This window comes from Ambystoma mexicanum, chromosome 2q (genome assembly GCF_040938575.1).
Source record: "Ambystoma mexicanum isolate Mex_15411 chromosome 2q, UKY_AmexF1_1, whole genome shotgun sequence".
Taxonomy (NCBI): Eukaryota; Metazoa; Chordata; class Amphibia; order Caudata; family Ambystomatidae; genus Ambystoma; species Ambystoma mexicanum.
In genome coordinates, this window is record NC_090924.1 from 204,804,381 (window position 1) to 204,825,939 (window position 21,559).

The following is a 21,559-nucleotide window of genomic DNA, read 5'->3' on the forward strand; positions in this document are numbered from 1 at the left end:
ATGACGCTACCGGCCTAGCCTGATAGATGTCAAATGTGGTAAGGGTTAGCCCACCCATCTCTAGTCCAAACCTATGTAACGCACCACAGGCCTGGGTACATTTCAGCATCATCTCAACAATGTGGTCGAGCCAATTTGCCCTGCTGTTAAATGTCACCCCTCGATAGGCACATTTGTGAACCCAATTGAGTTTTAGCCAGATGCAGAGACATATGGTCGATTTTTACTGGGCCTGCCACACAGTGTCATGGATTTAACATGTATTGACAGGTCCCGGCATCCCATATACTCAACATAGCCAGTGACAGGTTTCTGTAATGCTAATGGGGTACGCGCCAGCAGCACAACATTGTCTGCGTAGGACAACACAGATGTTTCTCCCCGCCGCTACAGCCATATCCCTGGTTACTTTGCTCAGTTCCGCTGCAAAACCGTAACCGAGATAAAATAACAAAGGGACTAGGACACAACCTTGCCTGACCCCTCGCAGAACTCTAAATGAAGAGGATAATTTAGCACTGTTGTCCAGATGCTTCGGTATTCAGTGAAATCGGCAAAATTAAGATGGGTGCTGGCATGCTCATAGTTTTTAGAATGTGAAAAAGCTTTTTGGAATTTTCCTTGTAAAATGCTGGACTCTGGTCCATAAACATCAGGGAGATTGGACAATTGCAGACTAACATTTTTGTCCAATATCAGACTGAGGTTCTTTCAATTGTGCCAACTCCTGCCCTGAACCCATATTGCTCATTTGGCAGATTTGTATTTATTTATGCCCAGTTGACGATAAGAGTATGGATTACTCTGCCCAGTCATTTCACAGTGTAATCTATCAACAATATTTCTCGGTAGCAGGTTGGATCCAATCTGTCACCTTTTTGACATAGGAAATATTACAGACTCCTTCCAGCTGCCTGGGAGCTTATTGCAGGCTGCAAGTGCACTGAAGATTTTAGCAAAGACCGGCAGCCAGATGAGGTGACCTTGCCGAAACGCATCCGTCACCACCCGATCTGGGCAGAGCGCTTTGCCAGACAGAAAGGAAAATACGGCTTTGGCTTACTTAGTAAACCTGAAACTCCAAAAGGAGGTTGGATGGTGGAAGAGGGGTCCTGATGAGGACAGCTTAGTGTCACTGGGTCATCTCCATCCCTCCCCCCCCTACGGTTAAACCTGGAAAAAGTGTTTGGGCTCTTGGTCATCTCCAGGAGCTTGGTCTTTATATTTCTACATTCCAGGTTATACCATTCACTGATCACAAACAGCGTTTGATGAGGTTCCCAAGAAGAGCACATCGCCCGCCGTGTTTCAGGAACCATCTATCGTAATTGGTGGCAATATATGAAGAGCTGTATCTATTTGTGTAATATCCATTGTCGGCTGACAATCACCAAGCCTCAGATTAAAGCCGCCCTCTATAATTACAAATGAGTTCTCAAAAGTTTTAGCAGTTGCGGCAGCACCATGGCTATCTAAGCAGTTCAATAGGGAGGCTATATCTGGGCCCAGAAGCATGCGCTGAAAGGCATTATAGAAATGTATGACAGATATTGGTTGCTCCATACCACTAATGATGTTTACACGTAGCACCATGTTAGAGACATTCCAGGCTACAAATGATGCTGATATGGGCTCCGACATTAAGTGGCTAGGCCTCCTTTATTTCTGCCTTTTTTGCTCCCAGTTGCTGGAACATGGTACCCAAGAAAGTTTGGAATTTGTTCGAGTGTCCTCTCCCAAGTGTCCTGTAAGAGCAATACATCGAAATTAGATATATATTCGATAAACTTGAGATTACCAAGCTGGCTCTTTAGACCAGCTATATTCCAAGATAACACTCTTAGACACCCTTCATCCGAGCCGGGTAATGTTGGACCCCCCCCCCTCCCCTCTGTCGAGAATTGTATTGTAAACCGGATCCCTGGCGTGTGCTGAAAATGTTAGTCTCACTGTTACAAAAAACTCTCTCCAGAGTTGGAGCCATGTCCATTATTTTTTCTGAGCCAGGGAATTACATATTACCGCTCCTGCCCCTTTGCTCAGAGTTAATCTGCGCACATATGGCTTCCAACCCTGATCTTTTGAGCCAAAGTTGGTAGGTACCAATGTTCACGCAGAGGGCATTGCGTGGTTCCTTTGTCCAAGACGACCTCAATGCCAGTGGATGAAAGATTTTTTGGTTTTGCTTATTCTAAATATGTTGCCTATACTGGCATCTGCAAAGGTCACCGTCACACTGCAAACTCCACAATACATGCAGTCCAACAAAATTCGTAATAAAGGTAACATCTGATTTGAACCCCAATGATTCCCAGATGTTCCCTCAGTACTTTGTTGAATCTCCTTCTGTAGGTGTTCTTGTTACTGTGAACACATCCTTTGAATGTACAGATGAGCTTCTGCTTTCTGCAGCCTTCCAATTGATACATCTGGGTGCTTGTTCATATCCTACATTCCATTTCTCCTGCCTGTACAAGGGGCCATGCTGTTACATGAAATAGGTACCCATAATCAGATTCCACCATAAGATTCCGTTGATGGCTGAGGCCGATCGGTGATAACCTTATTAAAATTGGTAGATGTTTGGCAATGCGAGGCGGACACGACTTGCATTGGTAGATGTTTGGCAATGCGAGGCGGACACGGCTTGCAGGTTGCACAACCTACTGCTTGTCCCGGCGATGGGCCGGCTTCTTTGGGTTCTCTGATAGGTCCTGTAGAATAGCAAGAGGGGTAACAGCCTGGTCCTCATTTTGAAGGGCCTCTTAACTTGTAATTGCGCAGGGACAAACTCCTCCGCTCACCTCTCAACACTAGCTCAGTCTGCCTCAGCACCCTGCATGTGGTTCTGTTGTGGGGCACTTTCGAGTCCGCTTGTAGGAGCAGTGTTGCCGTATTCTTGGCCTGCCTTGGTTAACTAGGTCATTTATTAAGTCTAGGCTTTTCGCTAGTAGAATTTGGTTTTGTATTAGTCGTTCTTTAATAGACCCAACAGCTTGCAATATATCCTTTGCCATGGCCTGCAGCCTAAACAGTTCAGTACAGATTCAATCTATTGCTTTCGCAATGCTAGTTCGCATTTCAGATATTTCAAAAAAACAACGTATTAATGTTCGGAGTGCCAATCCTGCCGGCAGTCAGGCAGTCTGAGTGTAGCCCTGTTTGGTTAGATGGAAACGGTTCCTAGGATGACGCTTTCTACGATGTTGCTTCCCAGGTGGATGATATCTGTGGCAGTTGCCCAGTCCCGAGTGCTACTTTTTCTAAAAGGACCTGGCTTACAGTTGCAATTGCAATTATAATTACACATTGAGGCTGCCATTTTTGCCGAATTTTGGCCCCTACTCGCCGGTCTGTTAAGCAAACCTGCCATCAGTGGCTGAACATGGCTTGCAATATTGCAATCGTGTCACCAGAACCAAGGCCTGGAGAAGGTATGGCCGAAACCTCATCATAAGTGTTGAACTGGATTTCTCAAATCTGGCATGGTGGACAGATTTCAGGAGGTCACCCTAGTTATAGCGAACAGGTGAATTCTGGAAGTTTAGCCAAACCCAATCAAGGTAAGCGTGGAGAGCGCTCAAGGCCAACTCTCAGGAGAGGCGCATGAATTTAGGGGTCAACAATGAGACAACTGTGAAATACACAATGATTCTACTTGGACAGGTAGTACACAAATATTTATTGCAGGCCCAAAAACACTATACACAAAATTAATCAAGCGGGTAATATCACACAACACTAAAATGTAAAACATATACAGTCGCCTCTGGTTATAGAAATGCATACAAATGAAGGAGCTGCAGATGCAAGGAAGATTCCAGTTGGGTCCAGGAGCATAGTGCACCCCTATTTTAATAGGAAATTCAGCTGGCACTGATGCAGGGCTCTTCTGGACACTACCAGTTGGTGGGGGGGTGGCCTGTTCCAGCAACAGTCGCCAACCACAGGTGTCTCTCTAGTCGCAAACAAAGACTGACTTCCAAGACAGGTCCTTAATGCTTCAAGCTGAAACTTGTCACGAAAAAGACTTGTCGGATGAGCATTCTTCTTACACAGTAGCCCAATTCAGAGCTGGTCAGTACACCAGGTGGTCCGGGGACACTTCCAAAGGCTCCAGGATCATGAGAAGGTGTCAAGACTGGTTGGTCTCACCAGTCCAAGTAGCAAAACACAGACGAGGGCCTTCTGAAGTCAGGTAGCCCAGCAGGGCTTCACCTGAACAGTTGCAGGAAAGGTTGCCAGGCCCCTTCGAAATGCATCCTTGCGTCCTCAGTTGGCTGCATAGCTACACAGGATTCTTGATGCCATTTCTGATCTGCTGAAATGACTGAAAAACTCCACCTATCCTAAATTTTGTTGAGAGATCAAACTCAGCCCTCCCAGTAGAAAGGATCTGCACCACTCACTCAACCAGCAGTGGTCTAATCAGGGACCACTGTGGGGCCCACTCATGCATGCACACCAAACTCATTGGGACCAATTTGTGGATTGGGGCCAGAGTCCCAACAAACTTTCCCGGTCCTCACACAAATGATATTGCACTACCCTGTGCAAGCTGCATCTTTCTCGGGCAAATGCATGAACATAGTATTTCCTGAGAAGGCAGGAAGAAGGGCAAAAAACTAAATGGCTAAAGAACAAGTGAAAAAAAAATCATGGCATGGCCATCTTTGAAGAAAAGCCACAGTTAGTAGGTAAACGTGAACGGCCATACTAAAAATATACCAAAAATTGTAAAAAGGCATCTGATGCCACTAGCTTGTCTTCAGGCACATTTAAAAGTAACACAAAATCCATTTGTACAAAGTATAGGGTGATACAAAACTATCCCCATTGCACTGCATTGAAAGATACTGAGTTCAATGTGAAAAAGTTAACCAAACAAGTAACAAGTAAAAGACAAAAAGGGAACAAGCTTCCCAGTATTGAGAGTGTGAAGGACTAGTCAGTTTACCCATGACAAATGAGCAAAAAGGCAAGGTAAGTGAAGCCAACTTCACTTTAAACAGTCAGGACAGGTCAAAAACAAACAGCTAAAAGTTTGGGGGTCCATAGAATATTGAGGGAAAGTTGCCCAAAAGAGAAAACGCCAACATCTGGAGTCCACCTTCACATGATCACTTTCTCCACAGATGACCAGATCCTATGGATCTGTGAAAGTAGGGGGACTTATGGTGACCGGTCCCTTGCTTGGGATGAGGAGTCCCACTTCTCTTACAATGATCATCGTTTGGTTTACCCTCTTATGAATTTTGAGGGCCTTATTGGATCTAGTTCTATCAGAACCATCCTCTGTCTCCTCCTGCTTTTTCCTCTCCACAGATCTAGGATGAGACGCATTGTCCTTAAGGGATACCCTAAAGGAAACACAGGCAGCAGCAATAGCACGTTTTTTAGGATCCAACGCTGTTTAATCTGCTAAATGTTGCTGAAGCTTTGGGGAACAAGCAGGAAAAATGTATCATGCCAGCAAAAGCAGTTACCATAATGTTTTCAAGGGAGTCGTTCACATAGGTGATCCAAGTGACTCATCCTTTGTGTGGTCTCTAAACTTTGTGAATATTAGTCAAGAGTATTCCCAAACTTTAAGATCAATTATTATCAAAGGTTTATAGTAATAATTTCGAAACCAATAATGTCGAAAGTCATTTTTTCGAAAAAAAATGTCGAAAAAAAAATGTCGAATTTTTTTTTTTAATGCATTTTTCCGAAATGGGGGGGGGTTCTCCCCCCAACCCCCCTTTTTTATTTTACCCATTTTTTTATCCCGAACCTCAAAATAAATATATAATTTTTAAAAAACGGAATTCGACATTTTTTTCCGACATTTTTGTGAAAAAATTGTCATTCGACATTTTTTCGAAAAAATGACCGACCACCATTATCAAAGCCTGCTGAAGTTTTTTGAAACATTTCATTTGAACTTTAGGCAACTCCTTAATGTAAGTGAACCCACTATGAGGAAGCCTACCGAGAAGCCAAGCACTTGTCAGTCTCAACTTCTTGTATTTCACAAGCAATTTCAGGTAAACATTCTATATCGTTCTTATCATACACGCCAAGCAGAACCTTAGGAAACCTAGGATGAAAGGCGCACCCAAAAAGACTCCTAGGCGCTGTGGACAGGGTTTCGACCCTAGTTTGTCTTGCAAGCTCTAGCTGAAGTGTCGTCCACTCTTTCTACTTTAGCTGGCCTTTGCCAGGTGGAATGGTGCAGATCCTTACCATTAGCGAGGCAACTCCAACATGAATCTGGATTAAAAGCAGAACTTGCACGACATTTCGGAGCATTCACAAGATCACAGTTGGATCCACAAATTGAAAGAAGGAGCATCTTGCATAGCCTACATCCACCATCTTGTTCAACCGTCCTGGCAAACACTTGCTTATCTCCAGAAGGCCTTCATCAGTGCTTCCACTCCTGAAGTGGTGGGAACAATTAGTCTCAACCCTTGCTTGTGGGTCCTGCTCTTGAAGCTTTCAGAGGTGTCCTGGATCAATCATGTGAGCAGACTAGCTTCCTCATGGTCTACCTCGCTGTATTGGACACCATCCCAAGATCGGACTCAGCAAAGCCTTGACACATGAAACAAGAGGCCTCTTGCTTCAGTATCAGCTGCCCATCATGAAAAGGGGCCTTGAAAGACCAGAGTATTTTCTTCCACCATCCGGGTCGACTTCACAGTGGCCATTGCTGATAACCGCCTGCAACATGTCCGTTGAGTTCTTGGAGGCAGTCAGCAATATAGTGGTCCTTTCTTCGTTGTGCAAGGGATGTTCAGTTTTCCACTACTAGCAACTGCTTTGCCAGAGCTCAGAACTGGTGACTAGCCGAACCTAATTCACGACACCAAAATTAAGTGTCCTCTGCACCAGCGACTCGTAGACACTTCTAACGGGAACCAAGACAGAGCAAAGGGGGGGGGGGGGGGCAGCGATTTCAGGAGCTTCTATAGTGATACCCAAGTATAGGGGTTGGGGAGCACGAGTTAACATACATGTCCCTACCACCCCCACCCTCCATAAGGTTTAGTGGGCGTCACGTCCTTGCCCTACCTAGGTCTTGCCTGACCGTCATTAGTGAAGGACCTTCTCCTGGGTTTACCATAGGTTAGTTGAATTAGGAGAGGGTCCCCCAAGAATATTCTTATTCGACTTTGAAACACGTACAACTGCCTGCTGCCCTTGCCAACACTTAGTGACTGTTCAGACTGCTTTAAAAGTCTTACGTCCTAACACCACTGGAGACGAAGGGCAATGGGCCCGTCCTTTCCAACTAGGGATGGACTTTTAAGAGTTCTAGTGTGTTATTTATATAAGGCTATGTATTGTGTTTTAAACTCCTTGCCATCCTACATATTAGTTGAATAATTTGATAATGTCTTACCTTTTTCTTTCATGTGCTATACTACAGTATCCTTTGGATAGTATTGTGTTCAAAAGTAAAGCGTTGGTGGTCTGTAGCTAGAGCACCGCAAAAGTGAATGTGTATAATAGTTGTGTATTTTGAATGTAATAGTTACCCTTGGTTTGTAATTGCTAAGAGTGGTATTTTCTACCCAACTTGTATTAAGAGTGCTTTGTGGGTGGTTATCTGAACCCTATACCGCTCTATGAAGATTAAGCTTACTGCTCACTCACACTATCTTAATAGAGTTTGGCTAGACAGGAGCGTCTTTCCCTTTTGAAAAGAATATGGTGGCCTCTCAAAGTGGATAGGGCTGATTATGAAAATCCATCTCAACACAAAGCAAACAAACGTATAACATTAACATTATTAAGCCAATTTTCCAAAGTAGCATACTGTAAAAAAAATGTTTAACTAAACAAAAGGTGAGCTTACAAAGAATTGCACTTCATGCATTTGGAAGAAATAGGTTTCTTTTTACAGCAGAATACATATATTTTTTAAAAGACAGAAATCCTAGGTAACAGTAACAAAAATGCTTACTCCGTGATAGTTTGCCACTTCTGCTCATCCTCTACTTGTTCGAAAGCTGTGGTTAGGCATACAGAACTTCTGAGCAATTGCACTTCAATTGCTTTTTGAAGCTCTCTTGGATCTGGACTAAGCATGTTTGGAAGAAGCTTCTTTGTGTCTATGTAAAAAAACAAAAACAAAAAAAAAAGTAGAATAATCAATCAATTCTCATATAAAGGCAATCATTTAAAGTGTTTCACACATGTCTTCTAAAGGGTTTCCAGATAAAAGGAGAAATAATTTACCGTTATGTTCCTTCTATGGATTCTTCTCCCGCACATTCCTCATCAGATAGATAACCTCTTTCAGGTTCAGCTGCTCGGAAAAAACATTGACAGGGGGCGTAGTCAACCTCAACTCAGCTGTCGATTCGCCTTGAAGCCAGATAGTGGTGGGGGGTCTTGTAATTTCTCCTTCAATGGATTCCTTTTCTCCTGCAGATTCCTCATAAAAAATGCCGAAGCAGTAGAAATAACTGTGGCGGGAAGAAAGCTCTATTGCAGTACATTCTGCTAGAGCGCTTTTCGGAAGCGAGCGTCAGCCCCACGGGCTATGTCCAGGCTATAATGTTTAGTGAACATACGGTGCAAGGGCCAGGTTGTGGCCCGGCCCGACAGCAGTCCCTTACTGAAACTCCCCTTTGCAGAGTCGTAGAGGAGGATACCCCTTCTGGAAGAGAGGGCCATGATGCCAGGAGGCCATTCCTTGCATGCAGTATGTTAGCATACTTGACCCATTGTGAAATCGTCTGCTACAGCTAGGCCTCATCTGGAAATGGAGAAGGCTACAAACTGGTCTGTTATTCTGTATTCCACTATCATTGCTACATAGAAGCTTAACACTATGTTTGTTTGTTTCCAACCAGAGAAAACGGTCCTAGTCCTTGGAGGGGTGCAGAGGTAGATGGAACACCGGGAGATCACCTGAGAAATATGGAATTCTGACATCACCTTAGGCAAGAACCCTTGTCTCACCTTAAGAGATACTTTTTCCCGAAAGTAGTGAGAAGAACAAGATACTTTCTTACCTGGTAACGTTCTTTCGATGAGATGTTCCTCCGAAGTACTCCACATCTAGGACAGTAATCACCACAGCTGTGCTGCTTCGGAAAAGTTTCGGCGTCTGTGTCCTGCGTCAATGACGTCTATACGCTGTCCCTCGAGGTCCTCCGTTGAGCGCCAACATCACCGGATGTTATATGTAGATCGCATGACGCCCGTAGCCTCAGTTGTAGTGTCTTCCCAGAACGTGTGGCACCAATCTTCTGCCAGTATGACTACAGAAAGCCTTGCAGAAACATAAGCTGCAATTGCATAAGAAATTCTGTAGAGGGGCAGGCTGGGAGGGTGCGATGTGTAATACGTCGGAGGAACATCCCATCAAAAGAACGTTACCATGTAAGAAAGTTTGTATACGAATTGTTCGTTTTACAACTATTCCAATTGACCTTTTCACAAGTGACCGAATTGTGAAGGTCAATTGTAACATATATGCGGGGGGAAACCACCCGCAAAACCCTCCCCCCCTCCCAACGCTAAACCCCCATATATATATATATATATATATATATATATATAGTACATTACTCACCGTAATCGTATTTCTGATGCTTGTATCTGCTTAGATTCACATGCTGTGCATAGGCCGACATCTAGTTGAAGCTGCAGAGTATTAGTTTGTTTTTCAAAACTCGAATATGGGCGTTGACACAGGGCATGCCAGTAATACTATCCCTAGTGTGACATCCACTGTACCCATGATACCATGACCCTCAGATTGTACTTTTTCTAACATGAGGTAGCATGAGGAGTAGCGCGAGTACAGGTTATACAAGCAGATAAATAAGACTAAAAGCATCCATGCGCCTTATCTCAGAGGGGAGGAAAGGCGGGCGAATGTGAATCTAAGCAGATACAAGCATCAGAATAACAAGTTACTCTTACCTGGTAACGTTCTTTCGATGGGATGGTCCGACGACGTATTCCATATCTATGACGGTACAGCTATGACGGTACAGCACAGCTGTGGTGATTACTGTCATAGATATGGAATACGTCGGAGGACCCAATCCCCTTGAAATATGATTACTATGAGTAATGTATCCCTTCTGAGGCTTGTGGAATCTGCTTAGAACACATGCTGTGCATAAATTAGCAAGCAGTTTTAGAAGGAGGTGGGATGTGAGAAGGGTCATGAGCAAACAGGTGTCTTAGAACCACTTGTCCCACTTGAGTATCTGTCTTGGAATGAGTGTCAATGCAGCAGTGCTGAGTAAAAGTGTGAATAGAGCTCCATGTAGCTGCTTTGCAAATGGTGTCAAGGGGTACATTTGCAATGAAAGCCATAGTGGCCCCAGTGCCTCTTGTATAGTGGGCTCTTGGCGTAAAAGGCAGAGTCTTTTCAGAAAGGGAGTAACATAGCTGGATACAATTGACTATCCACTTGGAGATGGCACCCTTAGAGACGTGATCTCCCTCTCTGCCTGTAGCTACGGAGACAAACAGTTGGTCTGTTTTTCTTAGCGGCTTGGTCTTGTGTACATAGTAGAGGACCGCTCTTCGCACATCTAGAGTGTGTAGTTTCACCTCAGCAGAGCATTTGGGTTCTTGGAAGAAGGCTGGAAGCTCAATGGACTGGTTAAAGTGGACTTTAGAAAGAACTTAGGGTGTGTTTGTAGAACCAGTTTACCCATATGAAAAGTAAAGAAAGGATCCTGCGCTGACAGAGCCTGAATTTCACTGACCCTTCTTATGGATGTAATGGCTACTAAGAAGGCAGTTATAGGTCAGGTGTTTGAGACTGGCTTTATGCATGGGTTCAAAGGGTGGACCAATGAGCTTAGCAAGCACCACATTAAGGTCCCATCCGGGTGGTGGGTTTGAAATTGGAGGGTGGAGTCTCTTTACCCCTTTCATGAAGGCTTTAACCACTGGTACTTTCCACCACAAAACTTTGTTATTGGAGGTGGTGTAGGCTGACAGTGCCGCCAGGTGCACCTTGAGTGAATTAAATACCAACCCTGCATCCAGCAGGTGGAGCATGTAGGTGACAATATTGGAAGGAGTGCAATCAACCGGGTTGATTTGCTTATTCTGGCACCAGATAACAAATCTCTTCCATTTATCAAAATAACAGTGCCTCGTGTTTGGTTTCCTAGATTCCTTTAGGATGTCCATGCACCTCTGTGGTAAGTTGAGATGTCCAAACTCTGACTTCAGGAGCCATGCTGCCAAGTTCATCGAGCCAAGTTGAGGATGCACTGTTTGACCTTGGTGCTGGGATAGTAGGTTGTGCCAGCACGGGAGTCTGATGGGTTCACAGGCTGCTAGTCTGCGCAGGTGTGGGAACCACAGTTGTCTCGCCCACATGGGAGCAACTAGGATGAGCGTCATCGATTCCCTGTGCATCTTGTTGACCAATTTCCTCATGAGAGGAGTTGGTGGAAAAACGTAGGCAAACATCCCTGAGCAGTTCATCCACAGGGCGTTCCCCTTGGAGTCTGGCTGGGGGAACCTGGATGGGAATCCTGGGCATGGTCTGTTTTCGCTTGTGGCGAATAGGTCTATAGTGGGGAAACCCCACTGTGAGAAGAGATCTTCTACGATTTCTCTGTGCAGACACCATTCGTGTTCTTCTCAGAGGGGATCTCTGCTCAAAGCGTCTGCTAGTGAATTGAGATCCCCTGGAACATGTTGAGATGACAGATAAATGTTCCGTCTGAGTGCCCATGTCCAAGTTTTCTGGGCAAGCCTGGACAGATTTGGCGAACGAGTCCCTCCCTGTTTGTTTATGTAAAACATTGCTGTCGTACTGTTAGGATCTGTACTGACAGGTTCAACAGGTGGGGTTCTAGCAGATTGATATGATTCTTCGCCACTGTGTGAGACCAGAGACCCCGAGCTATGTGGTGGAGGAGGTGTGCTCCCCACCCTGACAGGGACGCGTCTGTAGTGACTACAGCTTGTACCTCTGGATCGTAAAAGGGTTTCCCCTTGGACAGGTTCTCTCCTGTCCATCAGTGAAGACTTGTACAAGGGTTGGCAAAAGGACCACTAGATCGTCCCACTGACCACTTGCCTGAGACCACTGTTTCGCCAACCATTCTTGCACGGGTTGCATGCGCAGGCGCGCGTGGAGGACCAGCTAAATGCATGACACCATCATGCCTAGCAAACACATCACTTTGCACACCCTTATCTGGCGACCGGTATGATAGAGGAATTTGCAGTAGTAGATTCCGAAATCTTTCTTCTGATGGAAAGGCCAACCCATCTTAAGTGTTTATTACAGCTCCTAGGAACTGCTTGGAGGTGCTTGGCACCAGGCTTGATTTTTTTCTCGTTGATAGAGAAACCCAATTCAAAGAGGTCGATCGTTCTTTGGATGTTTGATCTGCAAATTACTGGGGACTCCCCCGTGATGAGCCAGCCGTCCAGGTAAGGGTACACCCGGATTGCCTCCCTGCGCAGGTGCGCTGCCGCCACAGCCAGTACCTTGGTGAATACCCTTGGAGCCGAGGCTATACCGAAGGGCAGCACCTTAACTGGTAGTGCCGACTGTCCACCTTGAAGCGCAAGAATCTTCTGTGCGCTGGGAACATGGAAATATGAAAATAGGCATCTTTCATGTCCAATGTTGCCATGCAATCCCCCCGTTAGGCAGATTCCTGTGCAGTGCCCTTAGGGACCACTACACACAATTAAGACTACAGGTGCCAATACAAGTTCTACCTTTGGTACAAGCCTGTACTATTATGTCAGAGTGGTAGCAGTGGCGGAGCAGCCAGGCTCATCTCAAGAGTATATGAGCAGTAGCAGAGATTACACAAAGGGACCACAATTACTGTGACTCAAGCAAACACTGACTCAAGGTTTCAGGTAGAAAAATATAAGTACATTTATTTTTAAACCATTCGTTATAAACACACCAATTCACTTTGTACAGTAAGTCTCAAGGTAAGTAACCTGTGTTTGAATTAACCGATGGTAGGAATAAAACACGTTACAGCGAATACGATTGCGATCACTTTTTGACAGTTCGGTCTACTAAACAAACACGTATCCGTGACATGAAATGCTACCGGGGCAAAAACACACTAGGGAGTTGGAGGCAAAATTCACAGGCAATATTTTGGTTAGGCAGGCAGAATCAGGAGGTCAAAAGTCAAAGGGCCGGAGCCAGGGTCGAAAGACACCAGGGCCAGTTGCCGAAGATCACACGGTCAGACAGTTCACGATTCAACATAGCCAAAAGTACTTCGATATTGTCAATGTTCGGAATCAAAAGTGGGAAGACAGCCTTGGAAATGAAGAAAAAGGGATTCACCAGTTTCCTCAAAAGAACACAGTACCTTGTTCCAGTGATGCAGCTGGTGCCCTGGCAGTTGTTCCTGTTGGTTTCCCGCAGACCCACGATTCCTGGAGCTTCGTTGTGAAGGACGTCTGAAGCGGGTCTGCACCAAACAGGGATGAAGCCGGCAGCAGCGACAAGGAATAAAAGGTGCGCTCCTTAAAAACAGGAGAGGCTCTTCAGGTGGCTATTCGGACCACTACAGCAGTGTGCAGCGATTTTGACCACGGAAGAGGATCCTCTGGCTGTAGAAGATGAGCTGGTTATCCCCACCAAGCTCAAGGGAAGACGACTCCGGACTGGATCTTCTCTGAATCGCTGAAGGGCAGATAGCTCAGGACTGCAGCAGGGCTTCACCGGGATGGGGTAGTTGCAGCAGCAGTCGTTCTCTCTGCTTCTCTTCCGTTCATTGTAGTTCCAGTGGCGACTCAGCCTTCTAGCCCAAGAGACCTGCTTTTTATGCGAAAAACCCCCAGTCACGCAGCCTGGCTGTCAATCACCCAGCAGGGGGGTTGTCCAGCCCGGACAACTAACCTGGCCAATCATGACAAAGTGCGACTTGAGTTTCCTAGGATACCCTGTGCAGGGGTTGACTACACCCCTCCCTCACATTCAGCCCACCAAAAGACAGTCAACAAAGAAGGCGAACCTAGTTTGCCGCGCAAAGTAAAACACAAGAAGGACTTTAACAAAAAGAAATGGCGAATAAACCCAACCGGAGCCAAGAGAAAGACGATGTGGTCAAGCGGGTTTATATTCGAGGCCAATATAATAGCCAAGAACAGTACCACGTTTATCTAATATAATCGCGGTAGAAAAGTTAGGGTAGATACCACTGCCACCAGCCAAGGCTAAATGTTAAAAGAGCGAAACAATGCTCTAGGAGGTACAGATACAAAGGGATACGAGTTAACCCTTTCCAGTACTCCATGGAAGATGGGGTGTACGGGATCTGTGGTAGATTGACTAAGTAAAGTTAATGGTAAATTTACCCTTTTCTGGGGGACAGTAGTCATCTCAGAAATGGAGTCGAGGGAAGTCTCAAAGAATACCTTGTGCCACAGCACTGAAGGTGCTGTGTGACACAAAAAGAAGGGGGCTACTGAAGTGGTGTACTTCAGAGTCCACAATCACAAAAACAAGTAGAAACACATAGCAAAACACAGGTAAGAGTGGGGGAAAAGCTCTCACTCTTACCAAGTGGAAAAAAAACTCAAAGCTGCTGGGGGACTCAGTAGGTGAGGGAAATAAGCCATAAATGAGAATTCTCCCTAACACCCCCCTTTTTAGGAGGGGGATTACTTCTTGGAGAATAGTCATGCAACATTTTTGGGGCTCGACATACTTGTTTGCAGGGCGTAAGTCTAATACTGGGCGCATTGTTAAATCTTTTTTGGCACAAGGAAGTAAGTTGGATACAGTTTACCTGGTTGCCCGGGACGAGTTCTATTGCGTCCTTTGCGAGAAGATGACGATTTCCTCGAGGAGGATCTTCTGGTGGTCCAGTGAATGTATCTTTGACGTGGAGTGTGGTTGCGGGGGCGCTCTAGCAGTATCCTGCAGACACTGTGGACGGCACGCATCTATCCGATGTGATCCCTTCCCATGCTTGGGTGATGTTGGAAATTCGCCCCCTACTGGAGATGCATGGGAAGGGACCCTGAGCGCAACGTCCCTGCTTTGCGGGAAGCGTACCGCAGCCTCTGCCGGGGCTGCCTCTGCCGGGGCTGCCTCTACCTCTACCACGGCCCCTCTTGTTACCTCTGCCGTAACTTTGGGTAGTCTGCTGGTTGCCACCCCATGATGTACCCCTGTCCCTGTGAATAATTGGAGCCCCTCTGGGAATTTTGTCCGCGTGAGCGGCGAAAATTACTATTCCCCCTTTGATTAGTGGGCTTATTAGTCAACTGTCCTAGGGATTTAGAGTATCATACTAGTCTGTCAGTTTGCAGTGCGTCCTCTACCGCTTTGCCAAACAAGACATTCGGTTCCATCGGCATGTCAATAAGGGTTGCCTGGGTCTCGGTTTAAACCCTGACTGTCTTAGTCAAGCGTGCCTTTTAATGACAGTGCTCTCTGCTATGAGCAGGCCTGCATTATCTGCCGCGTCAAAGGTTGTCTTCAGAATGCAACCGGACACGGCTCTACCCTCCGACGCGATCTGGGCCAACTGACCCTTTAGTGGTTCCGGTGCGGAGTCAATGAGAGCAGCTATCTGCTCCCACTGGTGGCAATTATAGCTTGCCAGCAGAGTGGTGGTGTTGGCGATCCTTGCCTGGTAAGGGAAAGTGGAGGCTACGTTTCTTCCTAAACCGTAGATTCTTTTGCTCTCCTTGTCTGGGGGAGCCTCCGATGAGGACAGAGGTGTCCCCGCTCTCTTTCTGGTGTTAGGAGTCGGGCTTGAGTTGACCCCTTATGTAAAGAGGGTCTGACTGGGCGGCCCTGAAAATCTTCTCAATTCTGGGGTTCACAGTCTTAGTGAGATTAGGATTGAGAAGGGAAGGATCAATTCTACGTTGGATTGATTTGAGAATAGGAATGGCTTGAGCAATGGGTCTTTTGTCCCCCACTAGCTCCTCTGCAAAGTCCCTCTCTTCCTGTGCCCCCTGCGTATCTATGTGGAAGTGCTCTGCAGCTTTAGCCAAGACCTGATTTAGAAGGGGCTAGTTATCTATAGGTGAGTCAGAAACCTGTGGTTCCTTGTTAACCTGGGAGTCCATATTATAGACCTCCGGCTCGTCTTCCTCCTCCTCATCCTGGCCCTCGTCATCTCCATAATACTCGACCCCAGTTTGGTCGTCCAGGCTGCGATACCTCTGGTTGAATGAGCCCTGAGATTTTGGGGTGGCTCTTTCCCTGCTAGTCTACAACATTCCATGATGGCCAAAATAATCCACCTGGAGATGGTTTGTTTTGTTATGGGTAGTCCCAACCTGTGACCCGAGTATCCTACAAACAGTTGGTCTGCTTGCCTGATCCAAGCCATTCTGCTGATGTAAAAGCTGAGAGCTCGCCTAGGGTCCAGCCTATGTAGCCTTTCCTCCTCTTTCCCCGGATGGGGAGGAGGGTAGAACGAAGGCAAGGTAATTTTCTGAGTAACATGAAATTCAGAAACCACCTTTGGGAGGAAATTAGGCTTCACCTGTAGGACAACCTTGTCCGTGTGGAAGATTGTATGTGGGGGTTTACAGGAGAGGGCTTGTAGCTCGCTCACCCTCCTAGCAGATGTTAGTGCTACCAATAGGACAGTTTTAAGCGTGAGAAATCTCAGCGCGCAAGAGTGAAGTGGTTCGAATGGAGTGCCCATTAAGAAGTTTAAGACTAAATTTAAGTCCCATAAGGGAACCTGGAATGGTTTTGGAGGGTAAACATTAGTTAGTCCCTTGAGAAATTGTACCACTAGAGGAATTTCGAAATACAATGGTTCCTCCGCAGTGCGCTTGAAGATAGAAAGCGCTGCAAGATAGCCTTTTACAGTGCCCACTTGAAGGCCTGAGTTTGCTAAGTAGAGCAGAAACGATAACACTGTTGGTGTACCACATGAAAAAGGGTCGATATTCTCTTCCCTACACCAGCTGCAAAATTTGTTCCAACGGCAGCGGTATAAAGACTTTGTTGCCGGTCTTCTGGCCGAAAGCAAAACCTCCATGACATCATCAGGGAGATCCCAATCCTTGTACCTCAACCTTTCAGAAGCCAAGCGTGAAGGTTGAGGGTTCTGGTGTCTGGATGGAGAACCTGACCTCCCTTCTGCGTGAGAAGATTCTCTTTGAGTGGAAGACGGATTGGAGGACAGATGGACATATCTAGAAGGTCCGGGTACCACGTCCTCCTGGCCCAATCCGGGGCAATTAGGATCATGGTTTTCCGGAATCTTCTCAACCTCCTGATCATTTGAGGAATAACAGGGACTGGAGGGAACGCGTAAAGGAGTGGAAACTCCCAGTCCACTATGAACGCATCTACTAGAGCTCCTCTAGAGGGAAATTCCCTTGAACAGAATAGATCGCACTTCTTGTTGCTTGTGGCGAACAGATCCACCTGAGGGGTTCCCCAAAGGGTGAAGATCCCTTGAAGGACTTCCTGAGCTAGCTCCCACTCGTGGGCGACTGTGCTCTGCCTGCTCAGAGCGTCCACTGTCAAGTTCTTCGCTCCGGCTAGGTGGACAGCCGATAGAGAGATTCCTTCTTGGATTGCCCAAAACCAGAGCTGCATCACCTTTCTGCACAGTGGCAGTGATCCTACGCCTCCTCTTTTGTTGAGGTAGTGCATGGCCACCGTGTTGTCCGTCATTATCAGGACATTTCTCCCCTGTACTGATGGCAGGAAAGCTTTCAGCGCTAGTCTGACTGCTCTCAGCTCTAATACGTTGATGTGTAGTCTGGACTCCGATGGAGACCAACGACCGCTGATGGTCAAGTCGTTGGCATGGGCTCCCCACCCCGTGAGTGAGGCGTCTGACTACTGTTATCTCCGGCCATGGTTGCCAAAACAGTTCTCCCTTCAAGATGTTCGCTGGATAGGCCCACCATTGAAGGTCGCGGGCTACCTTGTCCGGAATCCGGAGGAGATCTGTCATTCTCCCTGAGAATTGCGACCAATGACCTCAGTGCCCACTGAAGAGATCTCATTCTCAGGCGAGCCTCTGGCACAAGGAAGATGCAGGATGCCATGAGGCCTAGCAACCTCAAAACGTCGAAGGCTGGGAGACGTTGGGCATTTTGAAACTTGGTGACCATCTGTAGAATATCTTGAGCCCTCACCTCTGGTGGCGAGGCTTTTCCCAGGGTAGTGTCCAGGACTGCTGCAATGAACTGGAGTATCTGTGATGGTATCATCTGTGACTTCTTTAAATTGAGGGAGAAGCCCAGTCTGAAGGAAGTGGCAGACATAATCTAGCTGGGCCTGGGCCTGTTCCGAAAATGCAGGCCTGATCAGCCAGTCGTCCAGGTAGGGGTAGACGTGGATCCCTTCCCTCCTTAGACTCGCCGCCACTACCGACATCAGCTTGGTGAAGACCCTCGGGGCAGAGGTCAGCCCAAATGGCAGTAGCAGCCAGCCCTTGTTCCTTTCCGCTACAGGTACCGGTTCTATGGCACCTTTCTCTAGCAGGTCTATAATTTCCTGTAAGAGGAGCGGATCTGAAACTTTCAGAGAGCTGTTCCCCGGTGGATGACTCTGAGGAATGTGTAGAAATGGTAGGCAGTAACCTTGGGCAACTGTTTCCAATGCCCGAGCATCTGACATTATAGCCTGCCATTCCGTCAGATGGCGAGTTAACCTGCCCCCTACAGGTGTATTTTGTGGAAAGGCCTCAGAGTGGTTTGGGGGCTGCTGATGCAGATGCCGAGGGTAAAGAGGCACCTGCTGCTGCTGCGGCGGCCTTAGTACTTTTGACCCGTCCACCTCGGGTGGATCTCCTTTGGCCTCTTTGAGCCGGCTGTCCTCTGCCTTTCCCGAATGCGGAATAATAGCGAAAGGACTTTCCTCTTCCAGAGGTTCCTGAGGGGCGAAAAGAAGGTTGGTGGATAGCAGCTCCTAAAGATTTTGCTGCTGCTTTAGAAGTCTAACTTTTCCAGACTGTCATCAGCCTTTTTAATGAATAATGAAGAGCCGTCAAAAGGCATATTCAAAAGTCTGGCCTGTACATCTGGAGCAAAGCCCGACTTTCGCAACCACGCATTGTACTTGCCGCCATGGCCCTGCTGATACTGTCAGCTGAATCGATGCCCGTTTGAAGTGATTCGCACATGGCATCCTTGCCATCTTTAATAATGTTAAGGAAGGCTTCCTTTTCCTCTTCTTGGGGTATGCAGTCAGCCGCTGATGAAGCACACTCCCATAGTGTGTGACTGAACCTTGGCGAGTGTACAGGTGGCGTTGATTGACTTCAACGCCATACTACAGGCAGAGAAAACTTTCTTCGCCATAGAGTCGTACCTCTTGTCATCTCTATCCTGTGGGACAGTAGGGTAAGCGGTCCTACTGCTAGATGAAGTTGCCGCTTGAACCACCAAGCTCTCTGGAGTCGGGTGCTTTGATAAGTATTCGGGGTCAGCAGCCGCTACCCTATACTTGGTTGACAATCTTTTATTGACTGCAGGGATAACTTCGGGAGTTTCCCAATTTGATGCAATTTTCCTTTGTAAGGCTGCATGGTAGGGGACCACCGGGTCCTACTGTGGGCCTTTGTCTAATATATCTGTTAGGTCGTCCTGGTGAAGGCGCAGACCAACCCATAAACTCAATAATTCTTGCCATCAGGGTTCTATAGGGTGTTTCGGCATGTTCCCCTGGGTCTGGCTTAACAAATTCTACTTCTGGGGAAGTGTCCAACCCACTTGCCTCATGTAGTGACTCCTGTAGGTCCTTCACCCTTCTTTCCTCAGAGGTGAAATCCTCTGCAATAGGCAGTGTAGTCCTCTGTAACACGAATGTTTCCTGGTCAGAATCTTCCGCCTCTTCATAAATTGAAGAAAGTCCAGGGTACTCTGACCTCTGAAATGAAGTAAAAGCCATCTCTAAGGCAGAAGGAGCTAAACTCGTTATTGGACGAGAAAACGTCAATGTCGTCGACGCCGATGTAACAGGCTTCGAAGGCGCCGAAAACGGCATTGAAAAAACTGGAAGGGGTCTCTAAGAACTCGAGAGGATCGGGATCCTACTCGAGGGCATCGACGACTGTCTCAGCGTCATGCCGGAGGCCCTTGAAATCAGTTGGCTGTGGAGTGGCCTTGGTCCTCTCTTTCATCGGCGTCGACGATGGAGTTGAGTCGATCGACCGATGCGTCGAGGAACCCTTCGACAACGGCGTCGATGGCGCTGATCCGTGCGAAGGAATCTTGGACGACGGCGTCGAAGACGGTGCCTTCTTACCCGATGGCTCATGGCGCTCTCGGGTGGAATGTTTCGCCGGGTGCAGAGACTCGCGGCGTTTTGATTTTTTGGGTTTTTCACCCGGGGTATCACCCTCAGCTGTCTTCGAGGGGGTCGAGGCCGCGTTCTCGAAGACGCTTAACATTTTCTTTCTCAATTCCTCCCACTCAGCTTGAGAACTGTGTTTAGTGGGACAGGAGACCCTTTCTGGGGACACAGAAGACGAGGAATGGGACCTTCGACGTCTCTTTTTTGAGCGTCTTGATCTCGACGAATGGTGGGAGCTGCTTCGAGATCTAGAATGGGAATGTTTGACGGCGAGGAGACGAATGCCTCGACTCAGCTGACGAAACTTTCGAGGAGGTTTTGGTTGACTTACCTCTCTCGAGCTTCCCCTTGCGCTCCTTCAAGGCTTTCGCCGTCATAGACATGCAGTCCTCACACTCCGAACAATGGTGCTCGGATCCCAAGCACCATAAGCAGATCTTGTGTGGATCCGTTATTGACATTTTTTTACCACAGTCTCGACATTTCTCGAAGCTGGATCGCGGCGTCGTCGGTTCTGATGAAGAAGCCATCGAGAACGATAAGGTATATTCGAGTAGAAATAGATAGTTAACCTGACTGAACTGAGCAACGACTTTCCGAGGCCCCACGAAGCACGGAAAAACGGAACTGAGCAACGGACGCAGCGCGTGGCTATTTATGGGCATGGTGACGTCGGCGCCGATACGGTGGCCGTCGAGGGACATCGACTCGGTGGACGTCGACGCGCAGCGCCCTCTACAGAAAAAATTTCCGAGGCCAGCAAGCTGGAAACGTATTATCAAAGATAAGGAATACGTCGGAGGACACAAACCCTTTGAAATATATATACGGTCAATTGTGAAAAGGTCAATTGTGACCCTTTAAATTCGGTCAATTGTTCATTCGAACAATTGTAAAGGAACAATTGGGTAATACCGTAAGAAAGTGACTTGTTCTTCGAGGGGATTGTGTCCTCCGACGTATTCCACATCTATAACAGACTCCCAAAGCAGTACCAACGTATGGAGGTGGGACAAGAATTTAGAATTTTAGAATGCCCAATCAAATTGCAGAATAGAGGAACGCCTTACCAAAGGCTAAATCTTGCCCATGAATAGAATCCAGGGAGTAGTGTTTTAGTGTTTTACCAAAGTATGGACAGAGGCCCATGTGGCTGCTTCACAGATATTACGAATGGGAACACCCCTCTGCAGAGCAGTAGAGGCAGCCACACCCCTAGTAGAATGGGCCTGTAAGCCTAACGGAGGGTCCTGACCAGCCAGACGGTAGCATTCAGAGATTGTCAAGATGATCCATCGGCAC

The 21,559-nt window shown here is 47.0% G+C and overlaps 1 protein-coding gene across 1 annotated transcript in view; it reads right to left on the reverse strand.

The window, feature by feature from the left end:
- SMG1 (SMG1 nonsense mediated mRNA decay associated PI3K related kinase) overlaps positions 1 to 21,559 on the reverse strand; it is a 2,768,248-nt gene that overhangs the window by 1,976,105 nt on the left and 770,584 nt on the right. The window contains exon 27 of the mRNA XM_069647131.1: positions 7,955 to 8,102. Coding sequence (XP_069503232.1) covers positions 7,955 to 8,102 — 148 coding nt within the window. The remainder of the gene's footprint in view (positions 1 to 7,954; positions 8,103 to 21,559) is intronic.